The sequence below is a fragment of the Pangasianodon hypophthalmus genome, chromosome 3 (genome assembly GCF_027358585.1).
Source record: "Pangasianodon hypophthalmus isolate fPanHyp1 chromosome 3, fPanHyp1.pri, whole genome shotgun sequence".
In the NCBI taxonomy this organism is placed as follows: domain Eukaryota; kingdom Metazoa; phylum Chordata; class Actinopteri; order Siluriformes; family Pangasiidae; genus Pangasianodon; species Pangasianodon hypophthalmus.
The window spans coordinates 22,947,628-22,966,671 of NC_069712.1; the positions used below are offsets into that span (position 1 = coordinate 22,947,628).

General features: G+C 38.3%; 2 protein-coding genes across 3 annotated transcripts; one reads left to right on the plus strand and one right to left on the minus strand.

Moving 5' to 3' along the window:
- Nucleotides 1-669: 669 nt before the first annotated feature.
- Nucleotides 670-9,825, minus strand: ncoa4 (nuclear receptor coactivator 4). 2 transcript variants are annotated; one of them, XM_026936487.3, is made up of 10 exons: nt 9,642-9,825; nt 7,022-7,148; nt 5,874-6,014; nt 5,583-5,671; nt 5,234-5,342; nt 4,816-4,914; nt 4,567-4,701; nt 2,353-3,378; nt 2,150-2,242; nt 670-2,017 (listed from the first exon to the last, which is right to left on the minus strand). In XM_026936487.3, exons 1-10 carry the CDS (start codon nt 9,689-9,691, stop codon nt 2,012-2,014), a joined length of 1,875 nt encoding a protein of 624 aa, XP_026792288.1. In that variant the 5' UTR covers nt 9,692-9,825; the 3' UTR covers nt 670-2,011. The 2 variants fall into 2 exon arrangements, with proteins under 2 accessions (XP_026792288.1, XP_034158657.1); XM_034302766.2 differs by lacking the exon at nt 9,642-9,825 and adding an exon at nt 8,597-8,756.
- A 3,389-nt stretch (nt 9,826-13,214) lies between these two features.
- yipf3 (Yip1 domain family, member 3) lies at nt 13,215-19,011 on the plus strand. The gene is made up of 9 exons (XM_026945034.3): nt 13,215-13,711; nt 14,470-14,679; nt 15,030-15,136; nt 15,228-15,273; nt 15,441-15,533; nt 15,695-15,826; nt 15,928-16,041; nt 16,821-16,944; nt 17,638-19,011. Exons 1-9 carry the CDS (start codon nt 13,637-13,639, stop codon nt 17,766-17,768), a joined length of 1,032 nt encoding a protein of 343 aa, XP_026800835.1. The 5' UTR covers nt 13,215-13,636; the 3' UTR covers nt 17,769-19,011.
- Nucleotides 19,012-19,044: the final 33 nt, after the last annotated feature.

Below are 19,044 nucleotides of genomic sequence, written 5' to 3' on the forward strand. Positions count from 1 at the left end.
GGACAGTGCGTGTATATGCAATGACATGAGCAATGTAAATACACCTCCATTACCTCCCGCCAACCCAAACCCACCTCTTTTCTCAGTACCTTGTTTACGCCATGCTATTATAAATAGCATTGGGACATATAACTCTGAATGTGTCACTGTCACAGACTGACATTTGGGGACTTACCAGCATAAATAAAGATATACCACAAGATTTGGTTTATGACAGACAAAATCTTGCTTTCATTTTAACCTGAACATGATCACTTTTGAGCAGATGGAGCAGCTTATCTTTTGTCTGCTTACATTAATGTAAGCATTACATTACCCCTTGCTGCGGTGCTCTAAGTAATAAGCTGGCCTTTATATATTCTCATAAATGATCAGATGTACAGGTGTTCCTATTAAAGTGGACTGTGTGTGTGTGTGTGTATATATATATATATATATATATATATGTATATGTACACAGCCAGTATCAATTCTATTTTTTAAGTCAAAAGACATGATGTATATAAATTTGAAGTGGATATATTCACTGTAAGGATATTCTGTAACAAAAACAAACATGTCTAAATACTTATTTGTTCTCACTGTAAGTTCCCAGTAGAGTACAGAAAATGAAACTGACACTTCCTCAACTGTCAACATGAGCAAGAAAGAAAACAACTATTTCACGTCTTTTAATGTGTTTAAATATATTTATTAATAGTTAGATTATGATACATGGAGCAGAGGACAGAAAGCATACAAGCAATAATACTCCAATCAGCATAGGTGTAGGATTTGTTTGTGATGCATTTGTGCTTGTAGTTTTGCACTTCAGAATGAGATAATGGGTTTAAAAAGGGACCCTAATAAAACACTCACATAAAAGTGGTATTAATGTCACATCTTGTTACTATGTATTGCACCAAACCCTTGGTCCTTTTAGGGTGAGCTGGCAAAGTCCTCTTTTAAGGTTTCTTGGTAAATCTGCTTAATATTTTACATTTGCTTTATTAATTAATCTACTGCACCTAACTATGTCTTCTCGAACCCATGCTAGCTAAAGCAACATAGCTTTGAGAACCATCTAAGGTGACCGAGCAGAAAGAAAAACAAGTGGTTATAACTTACTATGTTTTCTTATGTACGTTTGCCACGCTGTATTCAGGAATTACTGTACGCTATCCGTTCAGTCTAAACATACACAATAAAGTGGAATAAAAACAAACTCAGATTCTCTTAACACACTGTGGCAAACCTTAAATACCGGAAGATGAGTAGTTATCAAAATGAGCTATGCAGAATATTGTATTGTTTGTTTACCTCTTTAGTGTGCTTATTCCTTTAAATGTGCTGCTCCTTGCCATTACATGCCATTTTAGAAAACAATTTCAGCTTTCCATACTGGAAGAAAACTATCTGGTCAACAATCCAGGATCATGTTTCACCATACATTTAAAAAATTAACCACATGGCTTCATAAATGAATGCAATTTAAGTAGGAAAATGCCAAACTTCAGGCAAAATGCATCTCAGCAAAATGGAATGAACTGTGCCAATAAACCAGTCTTTTCTCCTCTGGGTGTACAGGAACCTCTCATATGTAAAAAGCATGCTTAATTGTTTAATGCATGATTTAAAAAAAACTCTTGATCAGCTTCATCATTATTCTTCAGCCTCAAAGAATTATTTTTCCTTTTACATAAATCAAGTTCATCCATTCTTTTATGACCTTTATCTCATAAGGTCATGTAAAATTTGTTTCACTGGTTTGGCGTAGCACTTTCTGCACAAACACTTATTGATTTCCTTCTGTAATAACTTCAACTAAATTTTTATGCTGCTTGAAAAGCCTTATTCTCTCCTGAGAGCACAACGTTAAGCAAATACTTATTTAACAACGAAAACAATTAGAACAGTTAGAGAGAGACCTTTGAGCCTATAGAAATTTGAAAATAAGGCAACAGATGATTTTCTGCAGGATGATCAGCAATTCAGTAGGTCCAGGAGAGGATTACTGAATAGGATTCGGTTTTCACATCTGGAAGAAAAAAAGAAAAAAAAAAAAAAAAAAAAAGAAGTTATTTTATTTCTTCTACAAAAGCAGAAATTTCCTTTTCAACCAAAACATACATTGGACTTTCTCTGTTTCATAAATAGCACTAGCTCTCACCTGTACAGGAATGTGATGTAGCCACTTCTCCTTGTCCCCGTCAAGCTTAAGACAGGAAAATAAATCACATACTTTGGGAAGACCAAGTCTGTCCTGTAAAACAATGGGGGAATCAGTTTCACATTACATAATGAAACAATTCAGCTGATCTCATAGTAAATTCCAAGGCACTTCTCAGCATAGAGAACAAACTTCTGCCCTACCTGTACGTTGGCCCTCTTGCGTAGGAGCCATTTGTCATCTTCAGTGTCTGGCTCTGGTGTGTTCTGCTTGCTGGAGGTCTCTGTGTGTTTCTTTTCAGCCAGCACCCAATTCTCAGGTTTCAGGGGTTTGTGGAAGGGACCCTCAGAAACTCTGAGCAAATTAACGTGTGAGCTCCTCTCCTCAAAAGTGGCTTTCTCCTTCCCCCCAAGCTTGCATGGAGAAACCCAGCCTGACAGAGAGGACAGAAATGGAGCTTCTACTCTTTTGCTGGGATGGAGCCAGGCGTCCAGGATGGCCTGCACCTTCTGCTCCTGCTGCTGTAACATGGCTGGTTTGTTGGTGGCATTCTTGTCCATGGGAATGCCATTCTTGTCTCTGCCCTCTTTCTTAAGTAGCCAGGCACTCAGAGCCTCCTTCCCACAGTTGGTGTCGCACACACACTGCGCAAAGCTTGAACATGTCTCATTGGCTTTGCAGTTATTTTCTATAGGGACGACCTGCTGGAGCCAGACCTCCACTGGATCAGGACTCACAGAAGAGCGAGTGGGAGTAGTGGGAGCAGCGGCAGCCGAAGACAGGGGAGTTTTCAGGCACTTGAGCTTCCCCAGGTTCTCAATCTCCACTGCCTTGACACGTGAGGTGCAGCACGAGCCACAGTCTGACTTTGGGAGCCATTCGTCAGGGGAAAAGGTCTCATGAAAGGGTTTGAACACCTGCTTCCACTGATCTGCATCTGAAGCAGGGCTGGTCTCCATTGACTTGCTTTTGGGGGTGATGAGCCAGTCGTCAAAAGCCTCAGTGTTATCAGTCTCCTCATCATTCTCCATTTGGACTCCCTCAACTTCCCCTTCCTCTTTGAAGTCATTCTCTTCAATCTTCTCGATGGAGAAAGCGGAGCTGCTAGTGCTGGCATTGCTGCTGGTTCGCTCACGTGCAGGAGACTTCTCCTTCAGGAGCCACACCTCTAGATCTTTGAGCTGACCCCAAGCCTTCTGGAAGTCAAAGGGGACAAGTGGGCAATGTACCTGGAAGAAAACAAATCAGAAAACAGATCAGATTAACTGGCCTTTTCTCTAGGCAAAATTCATAGCAATTCATCATGCAAATCTTGCATTATCTCTTTATTTAAGCTGGAAGTCTAAAGAATCAAGGTGTAACTAGTAACTGAACATTTCAATATGATAATGACTCAATTACACTATACAATATCACCCAAAAAAGCATGGCTTCCCTTTTAAGTCTCTTTTCTTTGAAGGTTACTTCCTCATGTCATCTCAGGGAATTTTTTCCTCGTTAACAATTAATCTTAATTCATATCTGGACTTCTGTGAAACTGCTTTATAACAATGTCTGTTATTAAAAGTCCTAAATAAATACACTATTTAATAACAGAATTAATGCCAGAAAACTACTAAAAGAATCCATGTACATTTTTATCCTTCTTCTGTCATAAATATTTACAGAGAAAAAAAAAATCCTATCTATATGCATGAACATAAGCAATGGAAACACCTCCATTACCTCCCACCATCCCAAACCCACCCCTTTTCTCACCTCAATTACGCCACACTATTACAAATAGCATTGGGACATATAACTCAATGTGTCACTGTCACAGACTGACATTTCAGTGGGCACTTACCAGTTAAAATAAAGATATACCACAAGATTTGGTTTAGGACAGACGCAATCTTGCTTTGATTTTAATAATGTCTCCTCATGATGACATGAATCTCAAACTGATAAAGTTAATATTGTCATATCCTCAATGATTTATTTAACAGTGCCCAAATGTCAAAAATATACAAGACTTTTTACATGACTAATGCTAGCCAAGTTCAATATCTTAGCATACGTTTTCTATAGTTAAAAGCTTCCAGTTACTATGTTGTTATTCTCTAATAACGACCACATTTTGGCATACTGGACAATTTAAATTGTTGAGCCTGTTTTGCAAAATCACAAACCAACTTCATACATAGCAGTTTCCCCCAATTAATTTTGTACTGAAATACAGAGAAGTATCTACTTATTTTTCAAATTATCTCTCAACAAATAATCTCAAATAACATCATACAATAATAGTAATCAGTCCAAAATAAGCTTACCATTTTTAGAATCACAAGTAAACTCCAACCCTTGATTTTAAAGATCAGTTTAAAACATCTGAAATATTCATATCAACAGCCATGTAACATGCCACAAGAACTCACCTGAAGTTTCTCTTTAGGGGTTAACAGCCAATCCTGAGGGTCATTACTGGACTGGTATACAATTGGAGCGCTAGTCACAGGACCTTTGGTGAGTAACCACTCGGCAAGTGGGCCTCCCCATTCTTGATCCAGCTTCTGTAAGAGCAAAACAACCAGGCTATTTACACTAACATGAGGAGGTGGTAAACCCAAAAGTAGCTACACAAGTCACGTTCTGCTTTTGAAACCTGTAAACTGTAAAGGACAAACCTGTCTCTTTGTAGCGACGGGGCAGTTTTGTACAAGCCAAGTTTCCTCAGCAGAGCCTGATTTTTGACTGGTTAGGCTGGAGACAGAGGTCTTCAACATCTGCTGAAGCAGGTAGAGAAATGAGTGCTATGATAGACCAATGGAGCACATTCTATTCCTCTCAGCTGGGATATACAGCTGGGACGAACTCAGTGCAAGGCAAGGCCAAAGTCAATTTACACACAACATAAAGTTAATAACAGCAACTAAAAGCACTCTAAACATTTTAAACAGTACAACAGTGAACTAAAACCCGTTATAACTTTAAAGAGTTCCAAAACAGAGTCATTTTACACCAGCAATAGAAAGCAAAGACGGGAAAAAAATGGTAAAATATGTTTAACGATAAGTGTGTGTTAATCAAAACAAATAGGCAAACCTGAGTGGAAATGGTCCCAAAAGAGGTAATGGCTTGGCGCAAGGAGCGGGCGTCCGCTTCAAAACTCATCTCTGGCGTTTCCTCAGGACTCAGATTCAGACCAGAAAACCTGCACAGGGCAGAAGAGTAGTAATGCTCTTAAGTGCCTTGCCTCTGACAATACGCAGCATTATAGCATGGGTGTGTGATCAAGCTTTGCCTCTTTGAATGGCAGATAAGAACTGAGGCTTAAACCACTACAGTGCTGCTATTGAAAATTCTGCCTTGTAAACAATAATTTAGCCCGGTGAAGCAAACATGCCAGCTAAACCTAGTGCTTCAAAAGAATCCAGTGTGAGCTGGGGCTTACTTTTCCAAGCAGCTAGTGAGCTGGCTGGCAAGGCTGTTGCTGTTGGAATTTTGCAGTTGATGGATCAGGATGTCAAACTGGCCCCGGAGCTGCATGCCGAAAAAAAGGGAGGCAGTAACGTTATTATCTTTCATACCACAAACTTCAGTATCACATCTAGAACAGAATAAACTTCAAAATCTCTCAAGTTTATAACGTTACAATGTCTGATCAGTATATCATTACCTACAAAATTACATATTAATAGGTTTGAGAGAATCTTTAGTGTATGCGTGTCAGTGATGGACTGACCCAGTGGAGCTGCTGTAACTGCTGCTGCAGAGCTTCTGCCTTCAGGTGCTCCAACAGGTCAATCTGCTCGAGCAGCCAAACCTCTCGTGAGCGCAGTGTCTCCAAATGCCTGCTGATACAGCTGTGCAGCTGAGATTTCACCTGAACAGAAACACAGTGTTTCAAAGAAATTTATACTAAGCTAATGAAAGTAATGGAAACAAAGAATAAATATAGAAGAAAAAAATAATAATAAGCCACACACACACACAACAGCAGCAGCAGCAGAGAGTATCCTGTATCTGATTACAAATCACACACAAACCTTGTTTAATGTACTCTGTGATAAAATAAAGGTTGTAAATTTGTTATGTACAATCTCATTACTTCCAAAATTTTCAAAAATTAACAAATCATCTTGGTTCAGTGAAGATTTAAAAAAAAAAAAAAAAAAAAAAAAAACTTCCATTCTGGAAATACCTAGCTTTTCTCCAGTTCCAGGTAAAATGGGCTTATGACAAAAAGTCTCAACTGAGCCAAGTTGTCAAGAATGTACTCCAGGAGAAATGTGCACTAGTCAGAGGCAACAGGGAATATGAAGCTAAACATTCACCTACATCCTATTTATACGAGGAGGGCCAATGATTCTCCATAGCCGTCAGGTTAACCTGTCAACCACATGCTGTAGATAAATCTTCCAGGCTTAGAATTGTTAGCGTGAGGTAACAATTATTAAAAAATACCAAGCCACAAGAGTATTGTAATGTCATCCTAACACACAAGTCTTCCCAGACTTTTACCACATGATACAGCATGCACGAGGGTGTGGGGGAACTAGTGGTTATCACGTCATTTGCCTTGTGCTTCTGATAAAAATGCCCCCTTTCTCTGGCTGCACCACAAAGGATTAGCCAAAATGCCTGGATAAAATCCTCCTAAACAACAGTGTTTACAGCAGAAAGCACAAAATATCGGGCAGTCACTGATGAGTTAAGCTGGAAAAACAGAACACTGATGCTGTAGCTTCAGATCAAAAATCAAAACAGATGCTGAACAATGCACAATCTAAAACAGTGAGAAAGGAGTGGCTTGACTGAAAGAATCAGTATAATGAAAGGCCTTTAGTGCAGAGGCAGCAGTGGATTTAAGTCATGCTTAAAGCCTCTCACCTCTCGAGAGTTCCCCCTGAGCTGGGCCTCAGCTTTAATCACTCCAGCTATGGCCCCCTCCAGCTGCGCCCGAGCCTGAACACACTGCCGGAGGGCCGCGTCCTCTCGCTCTCCTAGTGGCGACATGCTGCAGGAAAAAAAAAAACAAGTTCACCATTTGCATTCGAAGGCGACACAGAGATGATATTTCAGGGTCAGTTTAAAGCTCATGTGCATACTGGAAAATCAGGTGGCAAGTACGATGTTACTGATATAGATTTACTGATGTAGACTGTACAGTGTTTGAGATCGTTATGAGACACATTCAGTAAAGTTTCAGTTTCTATTCTTTCCAATATGAAACTGTGTTCAGCAGCAGCATGTTCAATTTCTGTTAAAAGACAACTAGTTTCTGTCTTATAATACAACAGCCTGACAAAAACATGTACATGGACAAGCCACATTCTGGCCCTGAACAACAACCTTCAGATCCAGCTATTGTGTGTCTTTCAACCACATACTGCTGTACACTTGCACTTATCTTTAAAAATTTAAAAAATAAATAAAGAAAGAAATAAAAATATATATTACTGGCAGTCATCTGGTTTGCAAAAACATAATGGGCTATAGACAAAACAACATTCAAAGAGCTGACTTCATTTAAATTAAAAATAAGCTCACAAATTAAAACACACCCAAGATTCAGGGCTAAGATAAAGTGGCCTTTGCAAACTGCAAAGTGTCGAAGACAAATTTATATTCAGCAGCCAGTGTTTCTATCTGCAGGACATGTTTTGTTTTTTAAATACAGCTTGATTTTTATTGAATCTAGACAGATAAACAGATCTCAGTTTGACCAAGAGCAACTTTTACAAATGCTCTACAACCTCAAACTGCAAGTAAGAGGCAATTGTACGCGATTCTTTAAAACATCTTTTAAAAAGGATTTTCTCATTAAAAATCAACTAATACAGCGTTGTCGTCTGTTATTAACATTCTCTTTGAAAAGTAACATACCGAAAATCAATACTAATAGTTAATGATTATAAACAGGAAATGACATGAACAATCCGGCCGTTATTTCTACGCTTTTCTTTTCCTGTTAATGTTTGTGTAAAAGGAAAAAGGTCATGACCAAAGAGACGAAGCAAAGACTTGAATACAAAAAGGATCAATCGAATGAAACCATAAGGTTAATAATAATGTTTCTAATTCTGAGTTACATTAAAATAATACTCAAATATAAAACATAAGTGTCACTGAACCAGAAACAATTACAAAATGCCGTTTCACAACAAAGCAACTAAACCGTGTCGGCTGCTTAACCGGCATTGTACACTGGACATTATTATACAGTTTAATCAGTAAAATAGCTAGAAAAGTCACAAAAGCTCGTTTAATTCTGCCTTTAACTCCACTGAGTGTCAGTTCAACTCCAGTATGAACACGGTGTGACAGCAGTGAAGGTTACTGTAGCCTCACAGCTAAACTCCTGACACAGAGCAGTGTGTGCAGTGAAAGGTCTCCACGCAGAGGCCTAACGCAGAGCTGTCCGTGTGGAGCAACTGCCGGCTGTAGACCTTCACTGACTCATACCTCGTCTGCTGTCTGCTCAGTGACACACAACCGAAACTCCTCAGCGATGTTTTGCCTCCAATAATCCTAAACCACAGCTCTAATTAGCCACCTTCATGCTTTATACTGCTGCTAGGGTCCCAAGGGTGCATACACCCTAAGACCCGCCCCTTATTCGCGGATTGGCTTGTGCGCTACACTCGCTCACAATTACAGCCAATCACAGAGCGGGAAGGGCGATCTGTCGTAATACGGGCCCGGTGGAAAAGTTATCTCGCGCAGCCCACAGCTACGTCAGAACCTTCGCGAGGCGACCTCCACTAGCACTGTTCCATTCCGCACGTACGCTCGGGTTGCCAGGTCGGCACTTCTTACGCCAAACTCCAGACCGCTTTTAAACACCTGGCCTACACAAGATTAATTACAAGTCATTTAAATGTACTAGCGACCAGACAAGGCAGTGTCAACACCAGTGGATGTCAGTAAATAATCGACTGATTTCCCCAGATCATTTTTATTTATGTCAGCTTCTGTAGAAGGACTAGTTTAACAGTTTAAGTGACAAAATTATTAACGAAAACTGCGAATTTCTAACACGACTTTGTTACACACACCTGGCAACCCTGAGCAGAGGCACAATGCGGAAGTCAGGCAGAGATCTGCTGATCTGGTCAAGCGAAAGTTCTGACCAACCGAAAAAAAAACACTTTCACAACATTTCCACACATCCTGTCGACTTGTGCGAAACACATGAAGGGGAAGAAAACATTTCAAGTTTAGGTTCAAATCTGCCAGTCATGGCTTGTTACTCCAGTTAAACAGAAGTAGGTTTTGGTCGTGACACTTTAATTCTCAAAATGTCTAACAGGCAAAAACACGCATCACTGAAGCACCATGAGCACCTGAGAGGGATTTATTTACCCACAGCTCTACTGATACTCATGTATTAACTGGTAAACCTATAGACTAAACAAATACACTACAGTAAACCTGCATTAGCTCATAAGTTAGCTCATTTAACGTTAATCTCATCAGTCAGAGCGCAATATTAAAGAAAAAGACCTACCCGTGTTCTCTCCTGGACATCAGTTTGTGTTTGGATGACACTGATGGCATGGAATTATTCGTGGAAAAGCTGTCGTGCGGAAAAGGACAGAAACACGAGCCGGCAAATTCCACACACACACTGCCAAAATGGTTCCGTTAGACGATCATAAACATATGCCCTTCGTAGTTAATGGGGGGAACTGTTGCATCCATATTACATATAAATCGAATAAGGTTGAGCGCATTTTCATGACGTCATTGTCTCGCGATACTGTCGTCGCTTTGTTCTTCTTCGGCTTAATAATGCGTCTTTACTGCCACCTCCTGGGAATAAGCGGTATGACCGCATTGCTGTAACAAGATAGAGACTGAAAAATAACAAAATAGCTAAATAAATAAATAAATATTCAGGTACTGGAGGGTTTTTTTCAGAGGTATGACCACAATCACAAATAGCTCCTGTATTTCTCCCTCTGAAGTGCGCTGATTTTGACAACAACTCAAGTTTTGGTCAGGTAAAGTCCAGATCATAGTGAGGAAAAAAGAAATGTACAATTAAATAGCTATTGTTTACAGGTTTTACAGATAGAGTTAGCTGCCATTTTGCAAGAATTGTTTTTATAGTCTGCAGCCGCAACTCATAGTTGTAGTTGTAGTGACACCTGGTGGTAGCCGCATGTCACTGCACTGAGAGGTTTCACTCACACAGAGCACAACAATGGCATGGTGCAATTCTACACTGTCTCCTTCAACTAAGGTGATACCGAAAACTGCAATATTTTAGTTTGTGTGGACAAAACGCTTTTATCTACTGATACTTGTTTTTTTTTTGTTTGTTTTTTGTTACTTGATTAACAGCATGTAAATAAGATCCTCCTAATGTTCTGAAAAATGAATAATGTTTCAGGATTTCAGAAGTTCATCCAAGGCTGCGTAATTTACATAATCTATATCTCCCATATTCTTGGGACAAAACTTTCTTAGGCCTGAGAACAATTTCTTGAAGATCCTTTTAACGGTCCAGACCTTCCAGACATGCATCAGAGCACAGGCTCCATGCTGGAGTACCCCCTGTCCCGCATATAGTTTTTCCTGCTCTAACACACCCACTTCAATTCAGGTGGGCCTTTCATTTTCTGATTATATTAATCAGATTTGTTAGAGCACAGAATCATCAACATTTTTTCAGGTATACTGCTGTCAGTCACAAAAAGTTTTTGTGTTTTAGCATTTGCGTCACAAGTCTTAGAGTGCTTAGATGAAATTTGCACATCAGAATGTAATACTTCTCCTATGTTAAGAAAATAGAGATGGAAGCCCCACATTCAGTCTTATGCACTTCAAACACTGTGTTGTTTTTGACTTTTTAGTTTATCATTACATATCAAGGTGGGGTCAAATATGAAGCCTTCAATAAAAAAATTTTAAAAAAAAACTACACAAAACATCATATTACAGTTTTTCTCAATTTAATACACACAAAAGTGTGACAATTAACAAGATATCCATATGCTTTAATTTATTAATTTATTTATTTAGAATGACACATTTCCCAGAACTATAAAACACTGTTTATGTTTTTTCACTCATGGTTGCACAGTTTGAGCAGCACCTTACACACAAATCCTGTTCTTAAAGCATTGTGCCGTCATTCAGAAAACAATACCACTCAAAATATTTAACACAAGTCATCACAACCTCAAATCAATTCACACACAGCTCACTGTGTGCAAACTCAGTGTAGCTGAATGGTGCACACTCCAATCAGAACTTCAGGATTTATTTAAAAAGAAAGAGCTACATTTGTTTTTTCTTTCTTGAAAAATGACCAAAACACCGAAGACCGAAGACAGAAAAACTGCAAAGAAGAAGAGGCAGGGACAGAAGAACACTTATACCAAATGAAATTTGGGTTTCTGTGATTGCCTGTGTCCTTGTCCAAGGACTTACAATGAGTGAAGCTGAGAAATGACTCCAACCAAAATCTGACCTGCTTCACAGGCAGTCTAAAAGCAATGTACTTTGTCAGCATTTCCTTAGGCTTAAAATCTTACAAGAACACTCTACATAAATACAGAGTTCTTTTAATACACTCCTAGGGAAAAATGTGTCATCTAGTAGCCCTTGTGTCATTCAAGAAATGTGTCATTCCAGAGTGGGCCCTCTGAAATCCAGGCAGGAATACACTCTGGATGGTACTCGGGTCAATTGCAGGGCACAAAACACACACACAAACACACATCTAGGGGTGATTTATCTTAGTCATTCCATGTACTGGCATGTTTTTAGGAGGTGAGAAGAAACTGGAGAACCCAGAGGAAATCCACATGGACACTGGGAGAGCAAGCACAGAATGAACTAAATAACTAAGTAACTCCCTCCCTGGTTTTGAACTTATATTGATTAGTTTTGAAAATAGTACGTAAATATCTGAAAAATGAGCTGTAGTTACACAGAATTTTGTTTGAGTTTGCTAGAGACTCAATCTCTAGCAAACTCAATTTTGTCTTTGAGTTATTTATATTTGCAAATAATTGTGCTAATGTAAATATTTTATTCAACTGTAAATGACGTACTCATTTGAATCAAGAAAATTCAGGGCAGTGTTTCTGTATTATGGATGAAGCACAGGTTTACATACAAACATCATCCCAAAGCTGTCCCCTTTTGTATAGAAACAAAACAAAACACATGGGTATGGATTCAGCTAAACTAGGAATCAGCTGCAACTGGTTGATTCATTCATTCTTTTAAATACATTTAATTAATATGACTGTACATTTTAACAATACCATAGAGGTATGGTATTTTGTTTTGTACTTTGGCTAAACATTGGCTAATTCTGGAAATCGTATGTAAATATGCTGTAGACACACACACACACACACACACGCACAGTTTGCTAGAGGTTGAGCTGAATGAAAAGATGAGGTTATTCAAAGCCTTTTGAGCCAGTGTAATGAAAACTGATCCACAGTTCATCCACACAGGCCACTGGTTTGATAACTGTGAAGAGTTTTGATAAAGTAAACTCAGTACTGATAAATGCATGTAACTAACTGTGGGGGAAAAAAAGTAGCTACCTGATAATCATGACAACTTGTCAGACTCTTTATTTGTGTCACTGGCTATGTTTACATGCACATCAATATTCCGTTTAAGGTCTATATTCAGGTTGCAGCCATATTCCAAATACAATGTTTATATGCGTAAAGACATCAGAATATTCCTGTATACATGGTTATTGTAAGTTTGCCTGAGTTGCCTTTCCTAAATACCTAGCCTACATTTGTTTTCCTGAACACTGCTTAATAGCAGGCAGTGGCTGTGTTTACATGCACATCAATAATCCGATATTAATCAGAATTTGGCAATATTCTAATTAGTATTGAGTCAATTAAACACCGCAATCCGATTACCCGATTCATATTAAGACAAAATTCTGATTCCCTCCCCTGGAAGATGCCTGTTTTAATCAGAAATCTGTTGCATGTAAACACCTTATTCAGAAAATCCACTGAAAGGAGATAATATGCGCATGCTCAGTCCGCAAGGAATTGTGGGTGCTAACAGATGCTTAGCTGTAGGCTAGGTGTTTAGGAATGGCAACTCAAACTTACAATAACCATATATACAGGAATATTCTGATGCCTGTACGCATATAAACACTATATTGGGAATATGGCTGCAATCCGATTATAGACCTTAAACTGAATATTGATGCGAATGTAAACGTAGCCACAGAGTGTTTACGCTGCCGGTCACGTGACCCTGGTATTTGACGCTCGGGTTCCGGAGCAGTGAATCGACTCATCGCCGGTTGAAGGCTGCTGTTGCTTCTTGCTTCACAGCTGCGATGTGGAAATGTTGCTGAATGTTTTTGGCAGGAACAGTCGTCTGAATTCGTGTATTTACCGCTGAAAATATAATGAGCGTTTGTGTGTTTGTATAGTCACCTCGTAGTCGCACCGCTAGTGAACTTTCTGTTGTAGTGTCGTTACTTTAACGGCTAAAATGTCGGCTTCGGAAGGAGCCAAAAACACGAATACGGAACCGTGGGGTGGTTTTGATGACAACATTGTGATTCAGGTAACCTAGCTAACTGGCTAGTTTTTATTTAAACGTTTCTGTGTGCTAAATGCTCGGCATTGGATTTATACAGTTACTGTAATTCGGATGTATTTTCAGTTGAAATGAGGTCTGTGTTGGTATTTAACCATAATCACGGTCATTATTCTTCGAAAACTGCTCTGAGTCTCAAATGGCTCCCTACTCCCTACACATGTGCACTATCTAGGGTATGAGACGAGTCTGCGTGTTCAGTAGAAAGGTATTTGAGACTCGTCCTGTGACTTGGCTGCGTAGTTAGTTTAGTAGTTAGCTAGCTGGCCGACGAGGTTCAAGCTATTTTGTTTATTGAATATTACTGTTTTAATAGTGTCACATCAATTTAGGAAACAGCCCAGATGTTTAAGAGTCTAATCTGTCCTTAAACATAGGAATTAATTGTTGTGGTTTGAAGGCAACAACCACGGACCGGGCAGCATTAAGATTAATAGACAAATATAGGAATAATAAATATTTGCATTACACTGCATGACATATGTCCATTGTTTAAAGAGACCTAGTGCAGAAACTCCTAACACAGGCTGTGTGGAGGCTGACATGTGCCTCCTGGGATATGAACCCAAAACCTTCTGGTTCTAACCACTTCACTATCACTGTCCCAAAAATCAGTGTGGCTTTGTGTATTGTTTTTTTGTTTTGTTTTGTTTTAAATTTATTATTTATTTATTTATTTATTTGAGTTTCTGTGTGTTTTCACTTCAATTTTCGTTTCCTTTCAGGGCAGTGGCTCGGCAGTTATAGACATGGAGAACATGGACGACACGTCTGGCTCCAGCTTTGAGGACATGGGAGAGATGCACCAGCGTATGAAGGAGGAGGAGGAGGTGGCAGCCGAGGCCGCGGCTACTGAGGATGACACTGGAGAAGATGGAGAGTTCCTCGGCATGAAGGGTCTTAAAGGCCAGTTAGGAAGACAAGTCGCCGATGAGGTTAGCAGCCATGTAGTGTAGCATGAGAACTTTATAATGCTTATAGTATATATGTTATCAGTCTGCTGTCCTCTTCTTGCAGTACATGTGGTTCAGAAGGATAAGCTGTATTTACATAGCCAATATGTGGTTCTATGATTGCAGTAAGTTGTTGATAAATTTATTGTTGATAACTTGGCTATATTATCATTATATTTAGTGGGTAATTAAACTACATTCAGTCACTATTCAGCCTTCATTTGATCTCATTCACAGTTAGTCTACAAAAGACTTAGAGAAGCATAGAATTAGGTTTCTGTTAGTGATCTGAATGTATATGCACATGACCGATATTCCATGAATTCATACAGGTTTGGAAAGCAGGCAAGCGGCAGGCCTCAAAAGCATTTAACCTGTATGCTAACATCGACATCCTCCGACCTTACTTTGACGTTGAGCCTATTCAAGTGAGAAACAGGTAAGATAAAAAAAAAAACAGGTCATGTTCACATGTTTAGTGTGGTTGTGTTTAGGCATTTCCACTGATGATAATTCAAATGTCTACACAGATTAATTGAATCCATGATTCCACTCAAAATGATCAATTTTCCACAGGTAAGCCTTTTCCATTGCTGTTTAACAGAAAATAATTTTCCGAATGGTTGATCTTTGTGCTCTTAAACACCATGGCAAATCTTATTAGAAGTGACTGGCTGTTAACATGCGCATAAATAGAAGGCTTTAGAGAGCTCTGCTGAAATGTGTATTATTCAAAACTATAGAAAATTGCTGGGGAGTTGTATGGACCAATGATGCTGGTGTTCACTCTGGTGGCCATCCTGCTTCATGGCATGAAGACTTCGGGAACTGTTATTGTAAGCAAAACTCTATACATTTCACAGATGTTGGTTACCCAGTTAGAATTCTGTGTATATCTGTGGTTCATGCATTTAGCCCATTCTGGAGTTCTGTAACGAATATTTTTAAATCTCTTTGCATCATCTTCCACACTGAGTAATGATGTTTACTAAAACAGAGAGAGGGCACACTGATGGGAACTGCCATTGGGACATGTTTTGGCTACTGGCTTGGAACATCCTCCTTCATCTATTTCTTGGCTTACCTTTGCAATTCTCAGATCACCATGCTCCAGATGTTGTCTTTGCTGGTGAGTAACTCGGTCACTTCTGAATGAGTTTTGATATGTTCTGATTGAGGTTTGGTGTCCCACTGTGAGTGTGTATGATGATTTGAAACTGTGATTTGCAGGGCTATGGTCTGTTTGGCCACTGCGTGGTCCTTTTCGTCACCTACAATGTCCACTTTCACTCCCTGTTCTATATTCTATGGCTGGTAATCGGAGGACTTTCTACACTTCGGATGGTAATGACAAACTAATCCGAGTATCAGTTTAATGGTCATGTTAGGCTCAAAAGCAAGACAAATGATTTTATATTTTACCAAGACACCACAAATGTAGTTATGCATCACATTTCTCGCCCTTCTTAAAGGCAACTGACTGATCAGCAGTATCATATAATTCTTAAGATGCAGATCATATATTTATTAAGATGCAGTGGTGTTGAAAAGTGTTAAAGACTATGGAGAACTGTTTATATAGCAGCTTTAAAATGTAAAATTACTAGGTTCTTTAAAGCCAAACATACAGTGCTATACAGTTAGGATTTATGTTCAGGAACAGATTATTATAAACCACGCCAAATTATGATTTACTTGTTTGAGAAATCCTTGTATGAAATTGAAATTCACAGTAAAATTCCAATACTAGTTGCTTATTTTGTTTTTTAATTATTTAATTAATTAATTAATTATTTAATAATCATTTATTCCTTTTAAATTGTAACACATGCACACATCAAACATAGTGTTGATTATCTTTGAGTCTTTAAGTAGCAAACTATACTTAATAGAGAACTCATGTATTCTATATCATATTACCATCTCAGCTGCTTTCAGTAAATAAGAAACCTTTTATTTCGAGTTGGTATATGGTGATAAAATAATATTTAAGAAAAGCAATTAAATCAAAGTTCTTCATAGTGCACTAAGACATTTGGACTGTACTGAATATGCAGTACAGAAATCGATGTGTCCAGTCAGTTCAGTCCTGTTTTTCTTCTTCTCCCCCTACTTTCTCCCAGGTGGCTGTGCTGATTTCCCGTACTGTGGGTAAAACTCCTCGTCTCATTTTGTGTGGCACACTGGCAGCACTCCACATGCTTTTCCTGCTCTACCTGCATTTCGCCTATCACAAGATTGTTGAAGGTAACAGATATGCAGACTCGTGTAGATTATGAACTGTATGATCCTTCGCAGTAATTGCATATAATAAACTTATATACAGTATTCACTATATTCAATGTGCATCAAACTATATTCAGTCACTATTCATCAATTGAGGATACTGAACGCTTATTACTTCTTGTGCTATTATAGAAATTTTAAGAAAGGAGCCCAATGTCCCAGTGGCAACCAAATAATGAAAGTATTGTCTCTTGTGAATAGCAAGACATTATTATTACCTTGTGATAATAGAGTTCTTGTCTTTAGTCTATTCTCGAGTCTACTTTTAGAAACAATTATGTGGTCCAAAGGATATAATATATAACTGGGTCAGATTTTTGGAAAAGTTGTCAGCCTAAAACATAGTAGTCAGAGTGCTGTAAGTATTTTTGTTTTTCTGTTCACTTCTGGAAAAGTGTTCTGGAAATATTTCCAAGACCTCTATGCTCATGCTGTATTATCAATAATAATATCAAAGCATCTATAATATTTTAAATGATGATATTGACCAATACCATCCAGTTCATTTAACAACACAATTAGCTGGTTATTGTGAACAGAATTGATGTGCTAATGCAGTGTCATTTCATATACAGTATAGATGTATTCTACTATTGTTATTCTTCCCAATAATGATAGACTATTAATAAAGCATGGCTTTATTTTTTTCTGAAGGTATCCTGGACACCCTAGAAGGACCCAATGTTCCCCCCATTCAGAGAGTGGCCAGAGATGTCCCTAATGTGGCCACTGTTGTTGTGAATTCCACAGTGAAATCTGTGGCTGCAATCATACACTCGCAGTAATCACTTGTTCTGATGCTTTTCTCTTTGGACAAGGAAACGGGTTTGGGAGTAAATGAACTGGGCACAGGAGAGTAACAAAGGGAGTTCGTATCTAGCACCTCGGCTAGGAGTCAGTCCAGCTATCAGTTAAATACAACACATATGACACGATGACCGACATAAGTTATGGTCATGTGGTGGTATAATTTGATCTTGACCCGAGTAGGCTTAGACAAAAAAGGTTTGCCAAACCATTCCCTATCATCACTGCACATGGGTCTTAACTATAAGTTCCCTGAGATCATCTGCTGTTGAAAACCTTGTTAGGCAACAGGAAAATTTGCTCTAAGTTGCCATTATTGGCATGGGACACACAATTGTTTGTATAAAATGGCAACACTAAAGACTCATTCATGTAAGTAAAGTGCCCTGAACTTTGCCTCATGTGAGTGATGCATCACCACATGCACTTATTCATTTAAAGTTTAAAGTAGGGGCTAGAACTTTGTAACAGGTGAATTTTATTTCACCTGCAATTTACCAGTTTTATAAACACCATCTCATGTCTACTATTGGGCTTTTTCTAACTGTGTGAATTTGTGAGAAATACCTTAAAAATAACAGAAGCTACTCTTGCAAATATGATTCTTGTTAGGACAACGCTATTTATTATGATATTAAAGCTATTGGGAAATTAGAAGAATCCTGTACCCTGCACCTTCAATAGATAGTAATCTTTAATTTAAATTTAATTGGATTATAAATATGGAGTTGTAACTGAAAATTGAGACACTGTTAGACAGTGTTATTTAATTAGTCATTCTAGCTAAAGATTCCTAATATTTCTCTAGTTTACACACATAGTTATCATTTCTGGCTGATAAACCTTGGTATCATTTATTCTAAAAGAACATGTTTGATTGGGCAGACATCTTTGAGAGAATTCTAAATCCACCATTAATTATTTCTAAATAAACCTGCTTATACTGTAAATTTAAAATTTGCAGCAGATATTCTGCAGAATTTCTGCAGATCTTGGAGGTCCACTGAAAATGAAATCTGTAAAACTGGCTGTGGGTTTTTTTTTTTTTCCCTTGGTATTATTATTTGATCAAAGAAAAAAAAATGTTTATTGGTCTAAAAGATTTTTACATATTGTTTGTCAACTTCTTAATTCATTTCCAAAATCCCAACTTTGATTAATACTGCAGATATGAAACATGAGGACTAAGAGTTTTTTTTTTTTTTTTCAAGCAGAAAAATATAATATAATTGGTCAATTTCCTTATTGTACTTT